The following is a 25780-nucleotide window of genomic DNA, read 5'->3' as shown; positions in this document are numbered from 1 at the left end:
TAAAACTATCCATGTCCACACTGGCTTTTCTGAACAGCTCTCCGTACACACTATACTGCTGAAAACACACATCACGTCATCACACACACTCTGGCATGCGTTGCAGCATTTGCGTGAGTCTGAACTCCAGGCAGTCAGCGGGTGCTTTGAGCACATCTACCCAGATGAGAGCTGTGCACTTTGGACGGTTCATCAAGAATCTCAAGAATCTACCGCTGGATCTAATCTCACTATATTTGTTAAACGTGATATTTAATTTATCTTGTTGTCCATATCTAAGGACATATTCCCTGACTTAAGTTAATATATTAATAAATCTAACCGCAAACACTAATTCTGCACATTTGACTGATTGCTTGCCTTTATTTCCAGTATTGTATAAACTTATCTTATGTTATACTTTTATAATGGCCATTATTGATTATTAAAACTGATATTCAGCAAAAGAGAGGGTGTGTTAAATATTTTTCAGTGAAAATGAAAGGAGGCTGTTATATTATAGGCTCTGTTTTGTTATGAAAATGCATACAGTGAAGATGACGGTCATATAAATATGCAGCTACACGACGCCTTAACATTTTTACTGTCTGTTAAGTTGTTAATATCAAAATAAAAATTGACAGTTACTTATATCATGTTTTCTTTTTACTGTTAAAATAGCGAAACAACGTAGCCTGGGTGATGTGAATGAGGTTATAATGTACACTGTTCCCTTTGAAGACTTCCCTGACATTAGTCCTTAGGAGTTTGTTTTTCATATCCAACTTGCAAAGTCTAAACTTACAAGGAAAGGATGCAAGTCTCGTTGTGTAGGCTACTTAATATTGAGAAAAAGCCCCAATCAGATCCAAATGTGCATCTGCAAACATGCCTCTATTTCCAGATCTCTCTGTTTTCCCCCATCCATACTAACACGGAGCAGCAGCGTTTTAAATTAAAAACAGACTCTTCAGCGTTTCCAAAATGGTCCGTTTTTGGCACTCAAAAACTCTGGGGTAGTTTAGATATATGGCGTAACCATAGCAAAACTTGCTATAAAGCAAAATGTGCGTTTTAAAACTAAACAAATTAGTGTAAACAGGGCCTTAGTCGAGATCTCCACAGGTAAACAAGCTTATAAATCACACAGAACGAAGTGTTTTGGAAACATAAACATGCAAATCATTTTCAGTGAGGCTTGGGTTTTGGGTAGGGGTAAGGGGATAGAATATATAATGTGTGTTTCTGTGTATGTGTTTGTGAAAAATTAATCATTAGAAGCAAACATTTAGCATGTAACATTTAAGCAAACATTTTTTCATTTTTTTGAAAAGGTGCGTGTTCTCAATTTAGTAATAGGAGCAGTTTTTTAGATTTAAAAAAGAGCATTTGACACAGTAAATCACGAGGTACTCATTTCAAAGCTCCCTTTTTTAACTTTTCATCAGAGGCGATTATGTGCATGACTTCATATCTAACTAATAGGAAACAATGTGTGCGCCTTGGTAATAGTCAATCAGTATTCAGAATCAGCAATTGTGAAGTTCCTCAAGGATCCATTTTGGGCCCTATCCTGTTTAGTCCTGAATACAAATAAAACAGTTTGTATGTTTTTCTCACAAACATTGACAGTTACCCCTCATCCTGATGTATTGGTTAAAGGAGAAAAGCTCAGGGTTGTCTCTGATTTTAAATATTTAGGTCTAATTTTAGATTCACAATTAACATTCCAAAAGCATGCCAAGAAGGTCACTAAAATTGTTAAATTTAATCTCAGGCCAATCTCAGGCATATCCGACCTTACTTGACTAATGAAGCAGCAAAACTTTTTATGCACTCCATGATTTGTTCTCATATTGCATATTGTCTGACTAGTTGGTCACACACTAGTAAAGCAGTTTTAAAATCAGTTAAATCCCTTCATAAACAGGCACTTAAAGAATTTGATCAGAAGTCTATTAGGTATCATCATTGCAATATAATACAAAAACACTATTTATTGAGCTTTGATAATATGAAATATTTGGCTGATGCTTGTTTGAATTTTAAAATTTTAAATGGATATGCTCCACCTCCATTATGTGAGTTTGTGACACACAAGAACAATAATGGTCAAGCAACACGATTTGTTACCAGGGGAGACTGTGCAATTTAGACATACAACTTTTGCACGATCAGTCTTCTCAGTTAGAGCCAGTCATTTTTGGATCACACTTCCTATTGATTTAAGGGGTGTTACAAATGATTCAACTTTTAAATACAAGTTAAAGAAATGGCTGAAAGCAAACTGTTTTTGTATGTGTGATGATGTGTTTTTGTTTGATTTTAGGTTGCCTTTTAAAATCTGGCAGGGGCGACAAATGAAAATTAGCCCTTGTTGCTAACTTTGGCTTATTTACAGTTTTACTGTTTATTAATGAGCATTGTCCCTGTTAAATAAAATAAATTCTAAATATGAAAATTAAAAATTAAAATCTGCTTCACCGTTGCGCACCTTAATTCGTGGACCTCTAGAGACATGGCCTTCAGTTCCCTGTGCAGACCTGCCGTCTCTGTGCCAAAAGCCTGGATCTGAGCCTGCGCTTCTGCCACCTCCGTCTCCAGCTGAGGGGTCAGGAAGACAAAAAAAATTTAATAAATAAATAATTACACATCTCATCCCTCCAACCCAAACCTGGCCCTACCCGCAAATCAATCTGGCACCAGATCAAGTAATTAAAGGCAAGAGTCCTGTGACAGCTTGCAGGGGATTTGGTCAAGTCCCTAGGCGGTGTAAGGGATCTATGCTAAAGATGGGCTAAACCTGCGTGCCAGACCTGCAGAGAGCGGACACCGAGTTCTCTCTTGTCCTTGGCCAGAGCTTCATTTAAGGCAGCCATTTTCTCCAGGGCATCTCCAGCTCCTGCCAGCTCTCTCTTGAGCTGGTTTTGACCGGAGGACTGGGCCAGTAATGACTCCCGTGCCTGGAGGGAGCAGAGTGTGGAAAAACAAAGGAATGATTGATGATGAGGTTTGGAAGGGTGATGAAATATAAAACGTGAAACAACACAACTCTGTGAGGTCATTTTAACAGACAGGACTCAAAAAATTAAGAACTGCCTGATGTATCGAGACCAGTGGGAGAGGATTTCAGGCAAGCGGACACAAATGTCACATGATCGAATGAGCCAGAAGGCATTGTGTGTTCATTAATCAGCTTTATCCCTCATAAACAAACATATGGTATTCTGTGTTGACTATTGTTATTGTAATTTATGCTCGAGTGTGTGTATGTGTGTGTGTGTGTGTGTGTTGCTCATGTCTCTACAATAAAATGTTAAGCAATAAAATTGTTATCAGCACTAGTAACATTAATGAAAGTATTACAGAATTTAATTTAAGTTTATTTGTATGTCACTTTTCACGTTATTGTTAAAAAAGAGCAGCTTTATAAAAGGAGTGTGTTATTACAATACAATCAAAATTTGTAAAAGTTAAGTAGTGTACATAGTTAATCTGCAGTGACAGACTGTATGGCTTGTTTTGTATGCAAACAAGTATCTGCATCTGAAACAGTGTGAACCAAATGGCCTACAGGAACTCAAGAGTTGTGATCCAACGAAACCTGTTGGGTTTACAGACAGAACTTTGTGTTATGTTAGTTGAGACTGACGAGTTAACGTTGATACTGAGGAACTGCACTGTTCGCTGTCTTCAATAGTCTTCTCCCCACAAGAACTTTTGGTTACTTATTTTATGTATTAGAGTAATTTAATACATTAGCGGGCCACCCAAGAACAGTTAAGCCAAATACAGCAAAATCTAACAATTTGCAGCTATACAATGTAAAGCATGCTTTTTCAAAAAGGTGATTTCTATTCAAATGGCATTTATTTGTTTCTGATCTTATTGAGTCTTTGTAACATGAAGTGTTTAAAGGTTCTAGTGCAATTTGGCTCAATTTAAATGTAGTTCATTTTTCGTATTGGATTAATCATTACAATTTTAGAAAGACTTCTAAAAATCTAAAAAGACTTTTTATAAAGTTTTTATGTCAATAAATATTTTCATGAAGTGTTCCGGTAGTATGTTTATCTTCAAAAAAAAAAAAAAAAAAAAAAAAAAACTAAAGTTAGTGATTTTTCATTTCTTTTTAATCTTCAGGGTTCTTATACTTATGTAAGGACCCCTATTTTACCTCTTTTACAAGATGTAAGATTATTGGTGTCTGTAGAATGTGTCTGTAAAGTGTCAGCTCAAAATACAGAATCTGCCCATTTTGGTGTAAGAGTACAGGGTAGTTATTTTTGTAGCCTGTGGTTTTAAATGCAAAATGTCTGCTTCTCATCATGCGTTACATCAGATAAACATCAGTCAGATAAACATCAGTCAGTGTGATTGAGACAAACTGAGATGAAGCTGAAATACAGCTCATTAGTACAGTTAATCTTCCCATCCCTATTGCACACTGTTTAAGCAAGTGGCGCAGAAAAACAGCACATGCACAGATGCAAAAGCAAAAATGTTTATTTTATTTAAAGAGTTAATTATTATTACCTATTTAGTAACAAACTAGAACATTTTGAAGCAGTTTCAAAAACAAAATCTAAAAACTTTTTTGTCCTACTTTATATTAAGTGGCTTTAACCAATATGTACTTACACTGAAACTAATCATTTTTTTCAATGCAGTTTTTTTGTGAATACATGTTTTACATTGCACGTATGCTTGATTAAATACAGACATGTAATTACAGCTGTAATTAACTTCTGTAATTACATTTATAATTACACTGTTGACCATCCCCAAGCATTTTCAAGCATGTCCAGCACCTGTATGAACCCTAAATCTTCTATAATGATGAACACCTTAAAATCAGCCGACATCTCAATTATTCATTCTTTTAAAGAAAATGTTTTCAAATAATAATATTAATTATCATAATTTACAATCCCAGCTCACCTTGATTAAAGCATCTTTAGCCTGCTCAGCCTCTTGCTCTGCTCGAGCTCTGTCCAGCGTCTCTCTCTCCAGTGCCACCTGCAGCCGGTGCAGCTCCAGACGAGTGCGGCTCTCCCTCTCGCACAGCTGAGCGCTCTCTAACATCTCTGCCTCCATTCTGATTCACAAACACACTTCACACTTATTCACCATGACCAGCATGACTAAGCAGGGCTCTAGCAGTGACTGATGGGTAAGTGTACCGCTTGTGTCTCTCTCTGTCCTGCTGGATTCTGTCCTCCTCCTGCTTCTCTCTCTGTCGTCTCATGTGTTCGTTCTCCTTTCTCAGCTCCTCTGTGAGTTTCTCAGCCTCCTCCACCTGACCGCGCAAACTGCTCACTATCTCCTTCTCACTGGCACACAAAACACTTTACAGATTACTCTTCCATATTCAGCCATGTCAGTTTTACAATCATGACCGATGTAATACACTAGTAACTAACTGTAATGAACACCAACAACATTTTATACTAAAAAAAACTGTCAAAAAGTAGGTAAAAAAATATGTATTTGTGCACTATAAATCACTAAAAACTCTGCAGGGTGCCCAAACTTTTGCAGGCGCCATTTTCTTTGTTTTCTGTTATTTTGAAAGTGTAAATGATGGAAATAAAATCTAACTTTTTTAACATCATAAAGGAATGTCTAATCTGTAGATTGATGCCTTTTGGAGATTTTTCCATCTTTCCTTGGCTTCTTTATGCACATTAATACAAATTTCCCCACTGTATATACATATATAGTTAGTTAGTTACATTTAATTTAACTTTAAACAGGGTTTCTGCAGGTTTCACCAAGTCAAATTTAAGACTTTTTAAAGACATTTTAAAGCTCATTATGAAGACTTGTACAGGGCTAAACACTAAGGGCTCTATTTTAACAATCTAGTTGCAAAGTCAAAACTGCAAGGCGCAAAAGCATTAAGGGCATGTCTAAATCCACTTTGGCTATTTTAAGGATTGAAAAATATGGTTTGAGCCACAACAAACACAAATTAACAAGGTTGTGCTTGTTCTCTTACCGAGTTAAAGTCAAAGTCAAAGACAGCTTAATTGTCAATTCAACCACATTTACAGCAGATAGAGAATCGAAAGTTCGTTACTCTCAGACTCCAGGTGCCTACATATACTATTAATACAAAAAAGTTACGATCACGATATTACGATAAATAAAATTATACATAAAATGTAATTTAAAATATATGTGAAAAAAATAAGAATTTGTAAACAATTCGATTACACTTAAGGACATATGGCAAACTAACTGTAATGAACACCAACAACATTTTATACTAAAAAAAACAGTCAAAAAGTAGGTAAAAAAAATATGTATATGTGCACTATAAATCACTACTGTTATTGTATTATTGTATATTATTATAGCCATGTCAATAAAAGCTTTTTAACTTGTTCACCTACTTTTTGGGTACTTAGAATTTTTTTAATATTTGTGTATTCTTATGAATTCCTTAGCCAAAGACAACCAACATATCAATTACCACTAAAACACTTTTTGTTTATATATATATATATATATATATATATATATATATATATATATATATATATATATATATATATATATATATATATATATATATATACATATATATACACACAGTGGGGATCGAAAGTTTCGGCACCCCAGGTAAACATTTCTATTAATGTGCATAAAGAAGCCAAGGAAAGATGGAAAAAAATCTCCAAAAGGCATCCAATTACAGATAAGACATTCTTTTGATTTTAATTTTTTCAAAAAAAGTTAGATTTTATTTCCATCATTTACACTTTCAAAATAACAGAAAACAAAATAAAATGCGTCTGCAAAAGTTTGGGCACCCTGCAGAGTTTATATCATGCTCCTTTTGGCAAACTGAGACCTGACAGTAGCTATGTTTCCATCCACCTATTTTACCATTCTGCAAAAGCGCATAAAAAAAAACAGTTGATGGAAACGCCATGATCCCCATAAATTTTGAAAATGCGCATAAAAAACTTATGCGCCTAACTGGGTAGGATAAACTTTTTATTCAATAAGAAAAGATGCGCATAAACTGTGATGGAAACACTTTTACCGCACAAACTCCAGCATGCGCATTAAAAAAAGATCATGTGATTTTATTAAAAGAGATCATGTGATGATAAAAATGTGTGTGAATGGATAAAACGTTAGGCTGAGCACATTATAAAACATCTAAAATGTTGTTTTGGTCATTGGTTATAAAACGGCTTACCATTTCAGTATTAATGTTATTATATTAATAATGACCTCCAAAATCAAGAGCGCCTGTGCTCCATGTCTGACACCTTTAAACGCCACTGCGCGCTCACTGCTTGTCAGGATTGATTGTCTTCGGAGGCGCATTCATTTAGAAAAGATTGATGCATCTTCTCCTACTGCTGCAAATGCAGTTGTTACTGTTGATATTTGGCGCCAGTTAATCAGGAAGTGACGATTTTGTTCGCTTTGACTCGTTAGATGGAAACGATGCTTCATTTGCACAACTTTTATGCAATAATCCAGTATTGCGCATAAAGTTTATTTGCATTTTTGGATGAAAACATAGGTAGTGCCATGGATTGTTCTCAATCATCATCTGGAAAGACCAGGTGATGTCAATCTCAAAGGTTTTAAATGCCCAGACTCATCTGACCTTGCCCCAACAATCAGCACCATGGGTTCTTCTAAGCAGTTGTGTAGAAAACTGAAACTAAATATAGTTGACGCTCACAAAGCAGGAGAAGGCTATAATAAGATAGCAAAGCGTTTTCAGATCCCAGTATCCTCTGTTCGGAATGTGGTTAAGAAATGGCAGTCATCAGGAACAGCTGAAGTTAAAGCAAGATCTGAAAGACTAAGAGAAATATCAGATGGAACAGCTCGAAAAAAGCAAGTCAAAACCCACATTTGACTGCACAATCCCTCCAGAAAGATCTGGCAGACACTGGAACTGTGGTCCACTATTCCACTATAAAGATATATTTGAACAAATATGGTCTTCATGGAAGAGTCATCAGAAGAAAACCTCTTCTATGTCCTCACCACAAAAATCAGCATTAAACTTTGCAAATGAATATATAGACAAGCCTAATGCATTTTGGAAACAAGTTCTGTGGACCGATAAGGTTAAAATATAACTTTTTGGCCGGAATGAGCAAAGGTAGGTTTGGAGAAGAAAGGGCACAGAATTTATTGAAAAGAACCTCTGTCTAACTGTTAAGCATGGGGGTGGATCAGTCATGCTTTGGGGTTGTATTGCAGCCAGTGGCACAGGTAACATTTCACAAGTAGAAGGAAAAATGGATTTTAAAAAATTCAGCAAATTTTGGATGGTTACTTGATGCCATCTGTGAAAAAGCTGAAGTTAACGAGAGGATGGCTTCTACAAATACATAATGATCCTAAACACACCTCAAAATCCACTGTGGATTACCTTAATAGGTGTAAACTGAAGGTTTTGCCATGGCCTTCACAATCTCCTGACCTTAACATAAATGAAAATCTATGGATAGACCTTAAAAGAGCAGTGCGTGACAGACAGCCCAGAAATCTCAAAGAACTGGAAGACTTTTTTAAGGTAGAATGGGCAAAGATATCTCAAACAAGAGTTAAAAGACTCTTGGCTGGCTACAAAAAGGGTTTACAAGCTGTGATACTAGCTAAAGGGGGTAGTACAAGTTATTAACTCTGCAGGGTGCAAAAAATTTTGCAGACACCATTTTTTGTTTTCTATTATTTTGAAAGTGTAAATGAAGGAAATAAATCTTCTTATAGCCTTCTCCTGCTTTCTGAGCATCAACTATCTCTTCCAGACGATGATTGAGAAAAAATTATGGAACTGTCTCAGTTTGCCAAAGGGGGCATGCTAAAAACTCTGCAGGGTGCCCAAACTTTTGCAGGCGCCATTTTTTTTGTTTTCTGTTATTTTGAAAGTGTAAATGATGGAAATAAAATCTAACTTTTTTGACATCATAAAGGAATGTCTAATCTGTAGATTGATGCCGTTGGAGATTTTTCCATCTTTCCTTGGCTTCTTTATGCACATTAATACAAATTTCCCCACTGTATATACATATATAGTTAGTTAGTTACATTTAATTTAACTTTAAACAGGGTTTCTGCAGGTTTCACCAAGTCAAATTTAAGACTTTTTAAAGACATTTTAAAGCCCATTATGAAGACTTGTACAGGGCTAAACACTAAGGGCTCTATTTTAACAATCTAGTTGCAAAGTCAAAACTGCAAGGCGCAAAAGCATTAAGGGCATGTCTAAATCCACTTTGGCTATTTTAAGGATTGAAAAATATGGTTTGAGCCACAACAAACACAAATTAACAAGGTTGTGCTTGTTCTCTTACCGAGTTAAAGTCAAAGTCAAAGACAGCTTAATTGTCAATTCAACCACATTTACAGCAGATAGAGAATCGAAAGTTCGTTACTCTCAGACTCCAGGTGCCTACATATACTATTAATACAAAAAAGTTACGATCACGATATTACGATAAATAAAATTATACATAAAATGTAATTTAAAATATATGTGAAAAAAATAAGAATTTGTAAACAATTCGATTACACTTAAGGGCATATGGCAATGAATGCAAACCAGAGTTGTGGAGATGTAAACAGTATAAAATGCAAAAAAGTACAGAATATGTAAAACAGTACATAGTGCAAAAGGCTTGTAAACATGATAGTTATGAGTGTGTTTTCAGAATAAATCAATCAGTCTCATCTCCCACTCCCTACAGGAGTCAGTTGTGTCGCGCTATGGCGCATTTGCTATTTATATGGCAGCTTTCAGTGGGTCTATTGCACAGTCTTTTAGTTTTTCAAAATTGCAACGTGCCAACGATGCGCCTTAACATACCTCTTTTCTAGACTGGCACACCCATTAGCCCACAAAGTGGCACAAATGGATGTGCTACTTAAACAACCTGCCGCAAAACAGGGAAGTTAGGGTTGTGTTGGTCTGAAAATATTGGTCTTGTGCCTTATTGCACCGGGTGTATGATATGGCCCTAAGGATTTTTCCTAATGGTATGGTTGGGCCAATGAAAAAGATTTTAACTTGCCTCATCAAAACTATTTAAATTTAGTTATTTCTTAACCACATATTTTTAAATTTGTTAAAACTAGCTAAATCTAGTTTAAATATATACTAGTTAAACTAAATTTATGTTATGCACAACAGTCTTGTCTAAAATACATATAAAACTTTAATAAGCTAATTTCACCATACTGGTAACTTTTGTTAAAAGTTTTATTAAGATAAATTATTGGTGATTTGTCAGCCTGACTGGGTAACGTTACACGTACAGACAAAAATTAAGACCTGTTTAAAATGATTTAGGTCCTACAACACAAAATATCTGTTAATTTAAGACCTTTGAAAGCCTAAAATTCTATGAATTTTTAAGACCCTGCGGACACTCTGTTTAAATGATAGTGTTTTTTTTTTTTAACAGATTAACTTCTGATCTGTGACTAGGCATGGGCCGGTATAAGATTCTGACTGTATGATAACCTTGGATAAAAATATCATGGTTTCACGATTTTGTGCTCACTGCTCTAAAATATATTCTATTTAAATGTCTGGATAAAAAAACAACACATTTTTCCCCTTTGAAAACAATATATTTTATTTTTTGAAAGATTTATAATATTTTGGAGCAGTGAACATGTCAGGCTAAATAATGAAAATGAGTCATTGACTTCTGCTGTCTTCATTAATTTTAAAAACACAGATTTCTTAACAATTTAAAACGACATCTTTGGATCTCTTTTCTGCTTGAGATACCGTTGTCATAAAAAACAAACAAAAAAGTAAATAAATAATCTTACACACACCTTAGGAACGGTATAACAGAAACTTTTAACAGTTTTAAAACCTTGACTTTTCCAAACCACGGTTATTGTCTCATGCCTACTTGTGACAAACTAATTTATTATTAGTTTAAAATGTTAGAATTTTCACAACGTTACTCTTTTTATCTGTTTATCTTTTATCAAATATCATTGAAAACATCTGTGCTGCTTAATATGTTTGTGAAAAGTAAACATTTTAAGGAAAATAACTTAATATCATTAGAATAATAACTTTTCTGTTTATGAAAATAATGTTAAAAATAGAGCATTTATTTGAAAAAGACATTTTTGTAACGTCAAGAATGAATTTATAGTCAATTTTGATCAATTTAAGTTTTCTTGCTGAAAAAGGCATACTTTTACTAAATCACTCATTTACCTAAATGTATCAAACTTTATTTATTTTAATCTACAACACTACATCTATAATAGGTATTGAAACAATAAAATGATCACAATTGACCTTATTTTAGATGTTGTATCTAACATTATTGTTAAATAAGTGGTTTTAAAGATGAAATGAAAGCAAGAGTTAGATCAGCTGACTAATATGATTTGAATATTTTGTTAATATCCTAGAAATATGCTTTATTACCTCTACTTTTCAAAGGCTGCATTTGGGAAAAATAAAAGGTCACATTGGGATGAGTTATGATGTTGAAATAATGAAGCATTCATCACCTGTTCAACAGTTCCTGTGTGTGTTTAATCTGTAGTGCGCCCTGATTGGTCTGTTCCTGAAGCTCCACCCACTCACTCTCCAACTGTGTGATTCTCTGCTCCAGTGATTCTTTCTCTGTCCCAAGCCTGCGCAAGCTCATCTGAGCCTCCTGACAAAAAGATCGGGCTTATTAAGAGAGCTTGCAGACATTAGCCCAGAAGAACATCAGTTTAGAGAACAAGCCATTCAAATTGGGAGGAAAGATTAAAAAGCCCCTGTTACTGGTTTACTGGTTTAAAAATCATACAATGAATAATCATTCATTCAATTCAGCTTTATTTGTATAGCGCTTTTACAATGTAGATTGTGTCAAAGCAGCTTCACATAAATGGTCATAGTAACTGGAACAGTGTGGTTCAGTAACTGGAACAGTGTAGTTCAGTTTTTAATGTTTAAGTTCAGTTCAGTTTAGCTCAGTTCAGTGTGATTTAATCATTACTGATTATTCATAAAAAGACTAGTTAAAAAACGGTGAATTTTGATGTCATATTGATCAACCTGTACTTCCTGTTCCCTCCATTGCAGGGCTGTCTCAGCTTGAGCGATGACCGAGAGGACAGAGCACAGTCCATCACTAGACGCATCATCAGCAGAGAGAGAGCTGGACTCTCCACTCATCTTCTGAGAAAGGAGAGCACGAGACTGAGAAAAAAAAAGTTAACATCAATTAACTAATTCTTGATTTATTTCGATTAAGGCTTTTTAAATTCTAATTCCTGGTTCTGGAATTATTTCCTTACTGTTATTGTTGTCATTTATTCTTTTCAAAACTTGACAGTGTTAAATGAGCATTTAAAAAAAAAAAGCTCATTCAAGCACATAATTTGATGGTCGGATATATAGGATATAAGAACCAGGTCACTGACAATAACAGTTTATTTATATAGCATAATAAAAAAAACATTTTGTTGACTAATGTGCTTAACAACTAAAACAACTAAAAGCCACAAGCAACAAGAGTAAGTCAAAGACAAAAAAACAAGTAAAAAATGGAAAGAATAATAATAAAAAAAAGGTTTTACTGGTCAAAATCCAGAAAAATATTAAACATCATGTGCTACAAGCTTTGCAAATATATGTTATTGGATATGTTTAGCTTAGATTTAAAATCAGACAAAGAAAATTTATTAAAGTAAACTGTCCTACAGGACCTGTTAATAGACTTCTGACCATTGTTAGCAAAGCAGTTTGATTATTAATGTATTCTTTTAAATTGAGACACAGCAGGCAAAAACATTGCTTTTCATTGCCTCTGTCAATTTTGAGATTTTAGTTTTTGGATAATAAATATAAACATTTTTGTGCAATGAAAAGAAAACATCCAAAATACACCAGACAATTTGTGCCAGAAGATGTCAAGTAAAATGCATATTTAGAGGTTGTTTTTCACAACAACAACAAAAAATCTAACTTCAGCAAGACTCAAACATACAACGCACTTGATAGTTTATTCTATGTCCTTAAGGTTTTTACAAAGGAATAATTTCCCTGATTATATACAATAATATTCTGCAAACAAAGTAAATTGTTTTTGACTGTTCAGACCAGAGGTCACCAACTTTGTTCCTGGAGACCTAAGGCCGAGCTCAGACTGCATGATTTTAGCCCTGATTTTGAATAGCTGACAGGTTTTGAGAAATCACCGATAAATGCCAATAAAATAACAGTGTAAAGTATTAAAGACGCGATCTAAGAAAATCACAGAGAAGTTGCAGGCACCCATGAGATATTTGGCATGCTAAATATCTAGACCTGTCGGCGATTTAAATCATACCATGTGAAATGTGTTCTGACTGAAAATAACATTGGCGATCACCTACAGCCAATGAGAGAGCAGCATCCACTATTATGGGTGTCTGCAGGCCAGCGGAAGGTAGGGGGAGAAGTTAAAAGGGCTTCTTTTCAGTCTATCTGGACCAAAGAAATGGAGGGAAAAACTAGTGAAAATTTGTCAGGAGCACCTGTGTCTGTCTGCAATAGGTATCACAACCGGGTCGAAAAAGAAAAAAGTTGAAGGAGAAATTGCTAATTTCCTTTAAAACCCAGATGAGCAAAATAAGTACATTTTCTACCCCACTAAAGGCTTCTTTCTCATTATATAGTTATAATTAGGGCTGTGCAATTAATTCGAAAATCCGATTTCGATTTTGGCTTCTAATGATTACGAAAAATCCTTAATCGAGATAAATGATTATTCTATTATTTACCGTCCCCTTTCCAGTTCTCCTCACTTGTTGCTCTTAAAAGCGCGAAAGACTGCATTTGCATTTGGTCTCATTCGCATACTGTGACGAGCAGAGCGCAGACATCCAAAGTCATCTTAACGCTAGCGCTTAAAGGTCAAATAGGTGTCAAAACGAGGTGTTTAGTGATTATTCCTATTAGCCCTCATTTTGTAATAAGGATCAAAAGACACGTGAAAGCGAAACCATTAAAGTAACAGCGCGCAATTCTTACTGCCACCTTTTTTATCATTATTAATAAAACAATGAGAAAATCTCAGTGCTCTTGACTGAAGACTTTTGTAGCTAAAGTGTTTTTCTTACAGTGAAGATTCTTAAAACACAGTTTGTTTCATATTTTTAGTCTATTGTATTTATTTCTCTTTCCTTTGCAGGGTGGAAAATAACTGTATATATGCAGTTGAGGTCAGAATTATTAGCTCTCCTGAATATTAGCAGCCTTTTTCCCCCAATTTCTGTTTAATGGAAATATATATATTTTTAATACATTTCTAAACATAATAGTTTTAATAACTGATTTCTAATAACTGATTTATTTTATCTTTGCTATGATGACCGCACATAATATTAGACTAGATATTTTTTAAATACAAGCATTCAAATTCAAAGTGTGATTTAAAGGCTTAATTAGGGTAATTAAGCAGTTCATTGTATAACAGTAGTTTCTTCTGCAGACAATCAAAAATATATATTGCCTAAAGGGGCTAATAATATTGACCTTAAAAGAGGTTTCAAAACATTTAAATCTGCTTTTATTCTAGCCAAAACAAAACAAATAAGCCTTTCTCCAAAAGAAGAAATATTAGAGGAAATACTGTTAAAATTCCTTGCTCTGTTAAACATAATTAGGGAAATATTTATTTAAAAAAATAATAATTCTCAGGAGTGCTAATAATTTTGACTACAACTAATAATCGTTTGGAATAATCGTGATTACAATTATGACCAAAATAATCGTGATTATGATTTTTCCCAAAATCAAGCAGCCCTAGTTATAATGATATACTATGTACAAAGATATACTGCGTGACCTTGCGTTAAGTCACTTTTCCATGTGTTTGGTTTGTAAGATGTTTGCGGACAAAGACAAAGTTGTTGGTGATTCTTCCTCCTGTATAAGTCATGAGTCATTGTATAAGTCATGCAGTGTGAACCCCCTGTGACGCGACTACTTTGAAAATCGTGCAGTCTGAACTCAGCATAACTTTCTGCAGATTTCAGTTGCAACCCTGAGCAAACACACCTGTCTTTAATTATCAAGTGCTGCTTCAGGTCCTATTAATTAGTTCAGGTGTGTTTGATTAGGGTTGGAACTGAATTCTGCAGGATAGGAGCTCTCCATGAACAGAGTTGGTGACCCCTGGTTTAAAGTATATTAAAAACTTACCATTAAATGATGTGTTTTAACCCTTTGATGCACTAGCTATAAAATAGATATAGAAAAAATAAACTTAAGACAGTTCACTTTAGACCCATGTAGTGCATCAAAGCGTTAAAGATGAAATGAAAGTTAAAGTTAGCTTCTAGGGATCGAAGTGGGCTTGTTTCTGGAGATTTATCAGAGAACAATTTAAACAATGTATCAATGCATTTTATAGCACCTTTAAACTGAAAAAGGTTCTCAGAGTCATCGATTCCTCTTGTAATCAAATCCAATCTTTGGATTCAGCTCCAGATTCTCAGAAATGGGGAATAAATTAGTTTGATCAGTCGACTACCAGCTCTATTTTTTTACGTTGACTCACCAGGGTCTTGACAGCCTGACAGACAGACTCAAAGTTTCTCTCTAGTTCCATCTGTCTCTCCCACTTCCTCTCTTGCTCTTGTTCTCTCTCCATCTCATGCCTGTGCCTCCTCTCCATCTCTTCCTCCTGCTTCTCCCGTTCAGATTCGAGAGCTTTTACGGTCATATTCAGCTCTGTGATCCTATGAAATTATAATCCCAGTACATCAATACAAAAATTCACATGTTAAACGTAATAAGATCTCGGTATTGAATGATGTTAAAACTATATTGGTAATACAGATATCCACAAAACATTCTGTAAATACTCAAAATATTGCAGTATGGACTTAAAGTATGAATGAGGGCTGCACAATATATTGTTTCAGCACCAATAATGCAATGAGATCAGTGATCAATAGCCAAACTGCAGGACATGCAATGCTGAGTTTATATTATGGTTAATCATAATTTGCATGTGATTTTGAGTATTGTGAATATTTGTGGAATTTAAATGCATTCAAGCTAAATAAATTGTACCATTAGTAATGTTAATAATGATTCAAATATATTGAATTATTTTATAATTCAATTACTATGCCTAAATAAACTCGGCAAATTATAAAACACTGTTTATTTCAATTGTAACTTTTTTCTTTATTGTATTTATCTACACTTTTAAATTGTTTATTATTTTGAATGCAGACGCACAGTCCAATATCATGTAATATCATGTATGAATCCTGAAGTGACCTGTTTCTGAGCTCCAGGGTTTCAGACTCGATGTCTGCTTTTAATTCACTGGACTTCCTCTCGTCTGTCTGTTCATGGTTCAGATCATCAAGAGACAGCGGGCCCTGGGTGGTGGAGAGGGGTTGTGCTGAAGTGGACTGGGATAAGGAGGAGTTATGGGTCAGCTTGGGAGCCGATAGAGGAGAAGCCCATACAGAGAGGAGAGATGAAGAGAGACGAGAGAAGTCTGCTTTCAGCTCCCACAAGTCCCTGCCACACAAAAACACAACACATGCACATTTAATTGATGGTGTAGACTAGAGATTGAATGCACTACTACTGAACATTCAATTCACCTTTATTTTTTTATGTAGTGCTTTTTTTACAATGTAGATTGTGTCAAAGCAGCTTCACATAAAAAAAAGAACATGTATAAATCGTTTTTGAAGGTTTATTATGCTGAAAAAGACTGCATTGATGATGATGATGATGGATTCGGACTAAGATTCTGACTGTAAGATAACCTTGTATAAAAATATCACAGTATCACGGTATTGTGATTAATGCTCCAAAATAGGTTATTTTTAAATGTCTTGGTAAAAAACAAGAACTTTTTCACCATTAAACACAATATATTAATATATTATTTTATATTAAGAAACATTTTAAATATTTTGGAGCAGTAGCTTTTGATGTGGAGGTTTCTTTTCTGCAGGAGGTACTGTTGCCTTAAAAAATAAATAAAATAAGCATGAATTTTTTTTACATATACCTTAGGAACGCTTTAACAGAAAATCTTTGCCGTTTTAAAACCTTGACTTTTCCAAACCGCGGTAAACCTTGAAGCCAGTTATCTTCCCATGTCAAGTCAGCAAACAAGGCTATTTTCATGGCAAGAACATTTTAACATTAATGCATGGCAAGAACATTAATAAATATACAATTAAAAATAACAAACAACTGAAAGCTTAAAATTTAATTCAATAAGATTTTTTGGCGATAATACATTTTTTTAAACAATTTTCCTGGTGATACTTTGCTAAAAATGTCTTTAAGGGAGTTAATATAATAAAAAAAAGGCTTCTGTAGTCAATAAAAACAGGACAGCCAGCATTTATATGAACAAAAATACAAGAATATCAGCAATGTGAAATATTATTTTAAAAGACAGTGTATAAAGACTGACTATTATTTTTCGCTACTAGAGGGCTTGTATTCACAACAAACAAAGGCAGTAGTAGAAGACAATTTATATAAAATAATTTTATATAACAAGAAAAAAAGCATTTTCTATAAAATTTTCTATAAAATCAAACTGGAAATTGAGGGTGTATGATGTTTTTAGCATGGCGACACAGGACATGATCTGTGTCACTAGTTAAAATTGCTTATTTGTCTGGATTTGAACATTCTTCAAAACATTTGCTGTGATATAATTTGTTAAATGCCTCGGGTTGTTGCTCTGATGTTCTCTCCTCCCCTTTCCATTTTTATTTGCTGTCTGCTGTTTTTCTAAAATCTATGTTTCGATTGGCTTGCGTTTTCACGACTGGACCGATCAGAAGAGGATGCCACACTGAGGGGGTATCCTTGTCTCTTGTCACTGCTCTGTCTTTCCTTGTGACTTTTTGTGCCTGTTCTGTTAATTTTTTTTTTGTACCTCAGAATATCCAAGCTAAATCTGCTTAAATCTAAGGGAAGTGAAAGTGGAGTATGTCACATGAATTTTACACACACATCCGCTTGTTAAGTGATGACGTGTTGGTGACGTATGTAATACTGTTTCCGGGTCCAAGCCGCCACTCATTTGAGTTATTTGTTTATGATCACTTTTAATTCATATCACACATTAAAGTTAATTTTATATAAAGTGATAGTGTACACAACAATCTCTGGGCTTGCTGCATCACAAATACCAAAATTTTAACAATTTATAAAAAAATGAATCACTTTCTGGCCATCGGATATTAGGCAGGGACATATATATTGCGATCGTGATTTTCGAAAGTATTAAATCACTTTGTAAACGTTTATAATTACCATTTCATGAGTCTCCTCAAACAGTTGAACAAAGCGCTTGGACCCGGAAGCCGATTTGCATGACGTCACACTTAACAAGCGGATAGATGATTCTCTGTTAATCCATTAGGTCAGAACCGGATGCTACACTTTTTGCTGTAAGTTTTTGCTAGCAAGTGCAGTCTAGTAAGGGGCGTGTGAAGCTGAAGATGTTTTTTTTCTATCTTCAGAATTCTCTTTAGTTTTTTAGGGGTGGGGAGGGTTTGGTTAGCGGGTGTTTGATTTGGCACCACTTATTTTCCTTCCCTCTATCAGTTTTGTTTAAATTGATTTGTTTGCTTATTTTGCATTTATTATAAACATTTGTAAATATACTTTGAGTAGTTAAATAGTATTTTTTAAAGCGAACCACTTTTTGCCACGACCATTGTCTGTGGTGATCTATGGCAGCTAATGTCTTTGGGGAATTTTAAAAACATTGGGTTGTCATAATTATGTTTAGCCCTTTTAATCATCCGAGCCACACGGGGCGTAACATAATTACACAAGTCAGTATATAATTACAGCAACATTTATTCTTTAATTTTCCTTTAGCTTAGTCCCTTTATCAATCAGGGGTTGCGACAGCAAAATGAACTTATCCAGCATATGTTTTACACAGGGGATGCCCTTCCAACCGCAACCTAGCACTGGGAAACGCCTATACACACATACACTACAGCCAATTTAGTTTATTTAAGTCACCTATAGCACATGTCTTTAGACTGTGGGGGAAACCAGAGGACCTGGAGGAAACCCATGTGAACACGAGGAAAACATGCAAACTACACACAGAAATGCCAACTGACCCACCCGGGGTTTGAACCTCAGTGTCGCCTTGTCAACATTTATAAAAAAATAGTTTTTCAAAACTGTCCTCTGACTAAAAAAGGCTGTTGTTAAATAATCTTAGGACAACTTTGATGAAAGGAGATGATCCACTACAAATGTCGACTACTGTATATAACACAGATATTTGAATGATAAAATCTGACAGATTGTGCCTTTAACTTTAAATATTTTTTATATTTAGGTGTTTTATCTTTATTAAATTTAATTTGTTAATTTTTCCTGAGATGGAAAGCTGATTTGTCAGTATCATTCTTAAGGGCCTACTCACACTATGCTATCCGAACCGTGCTCAGGCCCGTTTCCCAGATCGTTTGAGAAGTGTGAGTGCTCTGAATCGGGCTCAGGCACAATTCACTTGGCCAGCCCTGGCCCGGTTGAAAGAGGTGTGCCAGAGCACAGTTCACTTGGGCTTTGATGTGGTACGCTTGTACTGTGAGTGCAAAGCACGCCACAGCCCAAAACTAAAGACGAGACGTGACATTTAAGGGACTGTTTTATATGGATTTATTAATCATTCTTACTGTTTAATGAACACACACTGTCGTAGTTTATTAAAGACGCAAACCCCTCACTGCACGACAGCTGCACCTTCAGCAAACCTCCTAATTCCTGCAGCACGAGAACTTTATGGTTGCTTATGAAAGTCAAAAGTGGCTGTTTTGTTCGGCGAAATATTTGACTGCGTGTCACTGCATCTCAAACGACCAAAATGATGTAACTAAAGAAATCTCCACTGTGCTGAGCGAAAGCACTCAATGACGTAAGCGCGCCCAGGCCCGAATGTAATGTGAGTGCGGGCCGTATGGGGGAGACGAGAGCGGGGACAAGCTTGCTTTGGCCTGGTTCACGTCAACTTTACATAGTGTGAGTACGCCCTAAATCTTCAGTGTCCCATGTTTTAGAAATCTGTTTCCCATTCCATATGTTCAGGATAGAGCTGCACAATTAATCGAAAAAAGATCGCGATCTCGATTCGATCCTCTTGACAATCTTAATCCTGCCAATCATATTTTCAAGTTCAGGAAAGAAGTAAAGGCGGCTGCACAAGTCTTTTCATTGTTTCACACACGTTGCTCAGCGACATGGACACCTCCAAATGATGTTAAAAGAGTCAAATACTGTATTTATAAGGTATAATTCACCTAAAAATGTCATTTGTCTTCATATAATGCGGTATTCGCGGCCGGGAAATCACACGTGACGTGAGCTGCCGACTGCAGGCAAGCCCCCTACAGACGCGTGTGCATCTACTTTAGTGAACAGAACCTGCATATGCTGTGAGTAACAGGTAATAAAGCTGTAAATAATATTCAGTTTGTGGCACAGAGTGATCGTTTGATAGCCGTGCGCGAAGAATGAACAGTACTTTACAGTGAAAATGAAACCGAAAGCGAGCACATCATTTAAATAATCATATCACATTTTAGAGTTAAGAATGTGACAAGCATTTGACATGTTTTTCTTTCATAGCGAACACACAGTTGTGCATGAAAATAAATGTTTACAGTGTCAGTATAACTACTCTAGCCTATATAATGTTGATTTTACCAGTGAATTAAATGGTCTAATAATGTTCTCAATGACAGATTGCAAGCATAGGCCTATATCTCAAACATAATTTAACATCAGAATTAATATAAGTAGAACAGAACTATTTATAGAAACCAGTAGACCTACACATAATATTAATATTGTTGTTTACCATATGTTTGAGAAAAAACAATAATATCATATTAAGCTTTATTTTACATCTACAGAATCGTGAGAGAATCGTGATCTTTACTTTAGGTTAAAAAAAAATCATGATTCTCATTTTAGCCAGAATCGTGCAGCTCTAATTTAGGAAGAAAAATAAATATAATTTAATGGGAACCAGTGTGTTCTATCAATGCAAAAAGGTTTCTGTAAGTAGGGAAAACACTGCAGCTCTTTTCATCCATTACAATACGGCTGTACCTAGAATTTATCCATCGTGTGGTAGTTCATTTTATATCCATCTTGATGTTTTCATCTAGCGCTTTCGAACACCGTATTCTAATATACTAGTAAAAAGAGGCTTAGCAGACCTTTGGTGCCTGATGCACACTTTAAGTGGTAGACCATAAACAAAAGTTTGATCCATCTGATCAATCAAAACAAAGGACAATTTTGCAAAGGAGGAGCTTAAGAAAGCCTGTATCCTTGAATAAACAATGTGAGAGAAGATGCTGCACTCTGTATAAACCTATATCTTAAGAAAACAGCATTTTTGACCTTGGATTTATGGAAACATGTTGTGCAAGACATCCAAAACAAAATTTGAAATCATTAAAAAGATAGTTCACACAAAAATAAAACAAACTCTGATCATTTACTCATTCTCCAATTGTTCCAAACCTGTCAGAATTCCTTTGTTCCATTAAACACAAAGGAGTATATACTGGAGAATATTGGAAATAACAGCCATTGACTTCCACTATATCTTAAATTCCTTATATGGATATCAGTGACTGCTTTTAACTTTTTTGTGTCGGGTGAAGTATCCTTTCAACCAAGCATAACAAGAGCAATTAAAATCTAAGAGTAGTCAATTTTAGCTAACCTAATGCAAAAACATCCACATATTAGTTTCTGTGAGAATAAATCAGATTATCTGTCCTCACTTGTCAGTAGCAGTCTTCAGAGAGTGACACTGGCGTCTGAGCGTGACCACGCGTCCCCACAACGTCATCAACCTGCTGTGCTCCTTCCCTATGTAGCCTGTCAAAACCTGTATTCAAAATAAAATTAATAATTTCAGAAATAAAGCACTGCTACAATATTATATAAACCAGTAAGTGCTTCTGCTTTGAAGGCTACAGACACATGAGAAACATGTGACATAGACTGACACATACAAAAACAATCATCCATCTGCGTCTGTCAGTGGAAGCCTGTCAGTGAAAGCAACATCTAGCAGCTATATTTACAAAACCTGAGCAGGAAAATTCAGTGCCACTCATAAATTTTTACACCTACAGATGTGTGAGAAAATGCTGAATGTATCCAAGCCTTCACCAAACCTTTGAATAACACCTAACGACGCATAAGAACAGCATTGTTAGTCAAATGAGATGCATTGCTAAACATGTTTGTGAAAAATGACTGAACGCAAACTTTATTTTAAAAGTCCAAAAACAAAATCTCCAATTATTTGAGGGAAGGAAACAAAATAAATATATTTATTAACCGTGTGAAACACACAGAAATGTATTTTTACACCTATCCACTAATGGAAGATCCTCACACTGAACTTTGTGTTGTACGGCACAGTTGCCTGGTGACAATATAATACCACACGTTCCCTAATGCTCTGATACAAATCAACTGAGAAAAATGTAGCCATCACTAAGCAACTACCGAATGCTCGTGAACCTGCTTGTAAGGTCATACATGCACTGCAAATTTGACAACCGCATTTAAAGCGGCACATTGGAATTATAGTAATTATGCCATTTCAGTGCGATTCTGCTGCTTTTACATGCCTGGAACCTAAAATAATCTGTTTCTATGGTACCTGTAATGCCAAAATATCGACTGAATATCGACTGTAATATGGGTAAAAATCATATTAGTATTTTTGGTTGAATTTCGATAAGCAGTATAAAGCTTTGTATTTTCAATGTTTCTGTATTTGTTTATATATATATATATATATATATATATATATATATATATATATATATATATATATATATATATATATATATATATATATATTACGGTATTGCTATTAACATGTATGCATATAATAAGGCACAGTATGTGTCAAAAGCATCAGTGCAATATCAGACAGCACTTGTGAGAACAGCACAGTCATGCAGTCATATCGTTAACAGATTCATTCAAGCAGTGCGTGCAGGGCCGGTGAGCACTCCGTGGTCACTCAGTTATGTTATAAAAATGTATTTTCTTGTGATAACGGGATTTCGTTGAGACATATTTTTCTCACGCTTGCATACTTGTATTAATTTTTTTTGCTTGTTAGTTTGATTAGTGTTGATTTCAAATACAATAAATATGTTTGTATAAAACTTGTAGTAACGGTGCTTATAATTGGTGGGTGCGACTAAATTTTGGCTGATGCGCCTAAATTTTTAAAGTTAGAAGCACCGGTGCTACCAAGCAAACAGGTTAATTTCGGGCCCTGATGTACACACACACACACACAATCACATGGCAGCAACTTAATGTATTTAGGCATGTTGACATGATCAAGACGATCTGCTGCAGTTCAAACAGAGCATCCGAATGGGGAAAAAAAGGTGATTTAAGTGACGGGCTGGTCTGAGTATTTCAGAAACTGCTGATCTACTGGGATTTCCACGCAATACAATCTTTAGGGTTTACAGTTAAAGTCTGCGGGCTCAAACGCCTAGTTGATGCCAAAGGTCAGAGGAGAATAGCCAGACTGTTTCCAGCTGACAAAGGCAACACTGAACGCACAACACGTCAAACCTTGAGGCAGATGGGCTACAGCAGCAGAAGACCACAACAGGTGCCACTCCTGTCAGCTAAGACCAGGAAACTGAGGCTACAGTTTGTACACACTCACCAAAATTAAACAACAGAAGATTGGAAAAACATTGTCTGGTTTGATGAGTCTCAATTTCTGCTTCGACATTCGGATAGTAGGGTCAGAATTCGGCGTCAACAACATAAAAGCATGGACCCATCCTGAGCATTATATCAAGGCCAAAGCCTACCTGAGTATTGTTGCTGACCATCTCTTTATGACCACAGTTTACTCATCATCTGATGGCTACTTTCAGCAGGATAATGCGCCATGCCAAAAGCGCGAATCATCTCAGACAGGTTTCTTGAACATAACATTGAGTTCACTGTACTCAAATGGCCTCCACAGTCACCAGATCTCAATCTAATAGAACACCTTTGGGACATGGTGGAACAGGAGATTCACATCATGGATGTGCAGCTGACAAATCTGGAGCTACTGCATGAAGAATCATGGCAATATGGACCAAAATCTCTGAGGAATATTTCTAGAACCTTATTAAATTTATGCCATGAAGTATTAAGGCAGTTCTGAAGGCAAAAGGGGGTCCAACCCACGACTAGTCAGGTGTACTTAATAAAGTGGCCAGTGAATGTATAAATGAGTACATGTGTAGCCTTTGATACATAGGAATCGAGCTCAAAACAACCAAACAACAAATAAATGTCAATCCCATCCTTACCTCTTTCTCTTTCTGCCAATCGATTTCCTTCTGCACCACCTCCTCCACAGCTTTGGACCAATCAGCTGTCAGCTTTCGCAGGTCGTCCCTCAGGGCTTCATTAGCTTCAGTTGATTGACTCAGCTGACTCCGCAGAAGAGCGCTGACCTCCGACAGCCCCAAACTCCTGCTCCAGTCAACAAACAACACAATCATGGCATTGCAATTGCTAAGCAGTGCTGGAAAAGTCACCTAAAAAATCATTAATACTTAAATCATTTTAAATAACTTTTCTGATTACTATATAATTAAAATGTATTTACTCATTAAGTAATTTAAATAATTGACTCTAAATACTGCTCAATATCCTTAAAATTTCAATGTATAACCAATATAGATTCAATGCAAGTAAAAAAAAGGCATTTTACTTTTGGTAAAAATGTAGCACTTAAGAAATTACATAAGGTATGCATCAAAGAAAAGAGAAGCATTTCAAATATGATACCATATTTCAGGCATACCATATATTGACATTCATTTCTTAGCCAATTCATTGTTTCTTGAGCACATGCAATAGTAAGACAAATCTAATCAGTTTTAGTTGAAAAACCAAGTTATGCAAAAAAATATTTTGTATAACCAAATATCTAAATACTCTACTTCTCAGAATATATTTATACAAAACTGTTAAAGACACAGTATATATATATATATATATATATATATATATATATATATATATATATATATATATATATATATATATATATATATATATAAAAATATATATATATACATATATATATATATATATATATATATATATATATATATATATATAATAATGTATATATATATATATATATATATATATATATATATATATATATATATATATATATATATATATATGTTTTGCCATTATAGGGCATGTATTCACAACAAAGAAAGGTGGCATAACTGAGTTTGTAATCATAGGAGTTGTCGTCTTCATTACATCCTAAGGGACTGAAATCATGTTTATGGAAAATCTTAAAATCATGGTTGTATGAAACAGAGTAAGTGGCAGCTCACAGAGAACATGCTTTTCCTTATGATTATGCTACTTTACTATAGTTTTTTTGTAGCGTCTGGTTGATTTAATGACATTATTTGTAAATTGTATATATATATATATATATTCACCAAAATATTTGGATGCTCCTATGCTTACATAAACAGCTATTAGCAATGAGAAGATGCATAAGAGACGAGAGAGGCATCTCTGACAGACAGTTTAAAGAGGTCAAAGATGGCGTACTGAAGTGAGTCAGTCATCTGCTGGTACTAAAAGAGGATATGGTCCAGATGAAAGTTCTAACCAATTGTTCTACAATCGCAACCTGGAAGAGGCATGGGAACGTTATCTCCAAAAGTAGATATCCTTTGC

General features: G+C 35.1%; 1 protein-coding gene across 2 annotated transcripts in view; it reads right to left on the bottom strand.

The window, feature by feature from the left end:
• Nucleotides 1-25780, bottom strand: part of si:dkey-230p4.1 — a 48692-nt gene that overhangs the window by 16598 nt on the left and 6314 nt on the right. The window contains exons 6-15 of one of the 2 annotated variants that reach the window (XM_687458.8): nt 24373-24538; nt 21799-21905; nt 16268-16516; nt 15537-15717; nt 12047-12190; nt 11509-11657; nt 5163-5312; nt 4921-5077; nt 2796-2942; nt 2474-2583 (exon numbers count right to left, since the gene is read on the bottom strand). In XM_687458.8, coding sequence (XP_692550.3) covers nt 2474-2583; nt 2796-2942; nt 4921-5077; nt 5163-5312; nt 11509-11657; nt 12047-12190; nt 15537-15717; nt 16268-16516; nt 21799-21905; nt 24373-24538 — 1560 coding nt within the window. The remainder of the gene's footprint in view (nt 1-2473; nt 2584-2795; nt 2943-4920; nt 5078-5162; nt 5313-11508; nt 11658-12046; nt 12191-15536; nt 15718-16267; nt 16517-21798; nt 21906-24372; nt 24539-25780) is intronic. The other variant, XM_021478844.2, reaches the window with a different exon arrangement.

Source organism: Danio rerio, chromosome 9 (assembly GCF_049306965.1).
Source record: "Danio rerio strain Tuebingen ecotype United States chromosome 9, GRCz12tu, whole genome shotgun sequence".
Taxonomy (NCBI): Eukaryota; Metazoa; Chordata; class Actinopteri; order Cypriniformes; family Danionidae; genus Danio; species Danio rerio.
Note: the sequence above shows the minus strand (reverse complement) of the source record. Positions and strands in the feature narration are given on the sequence as shown.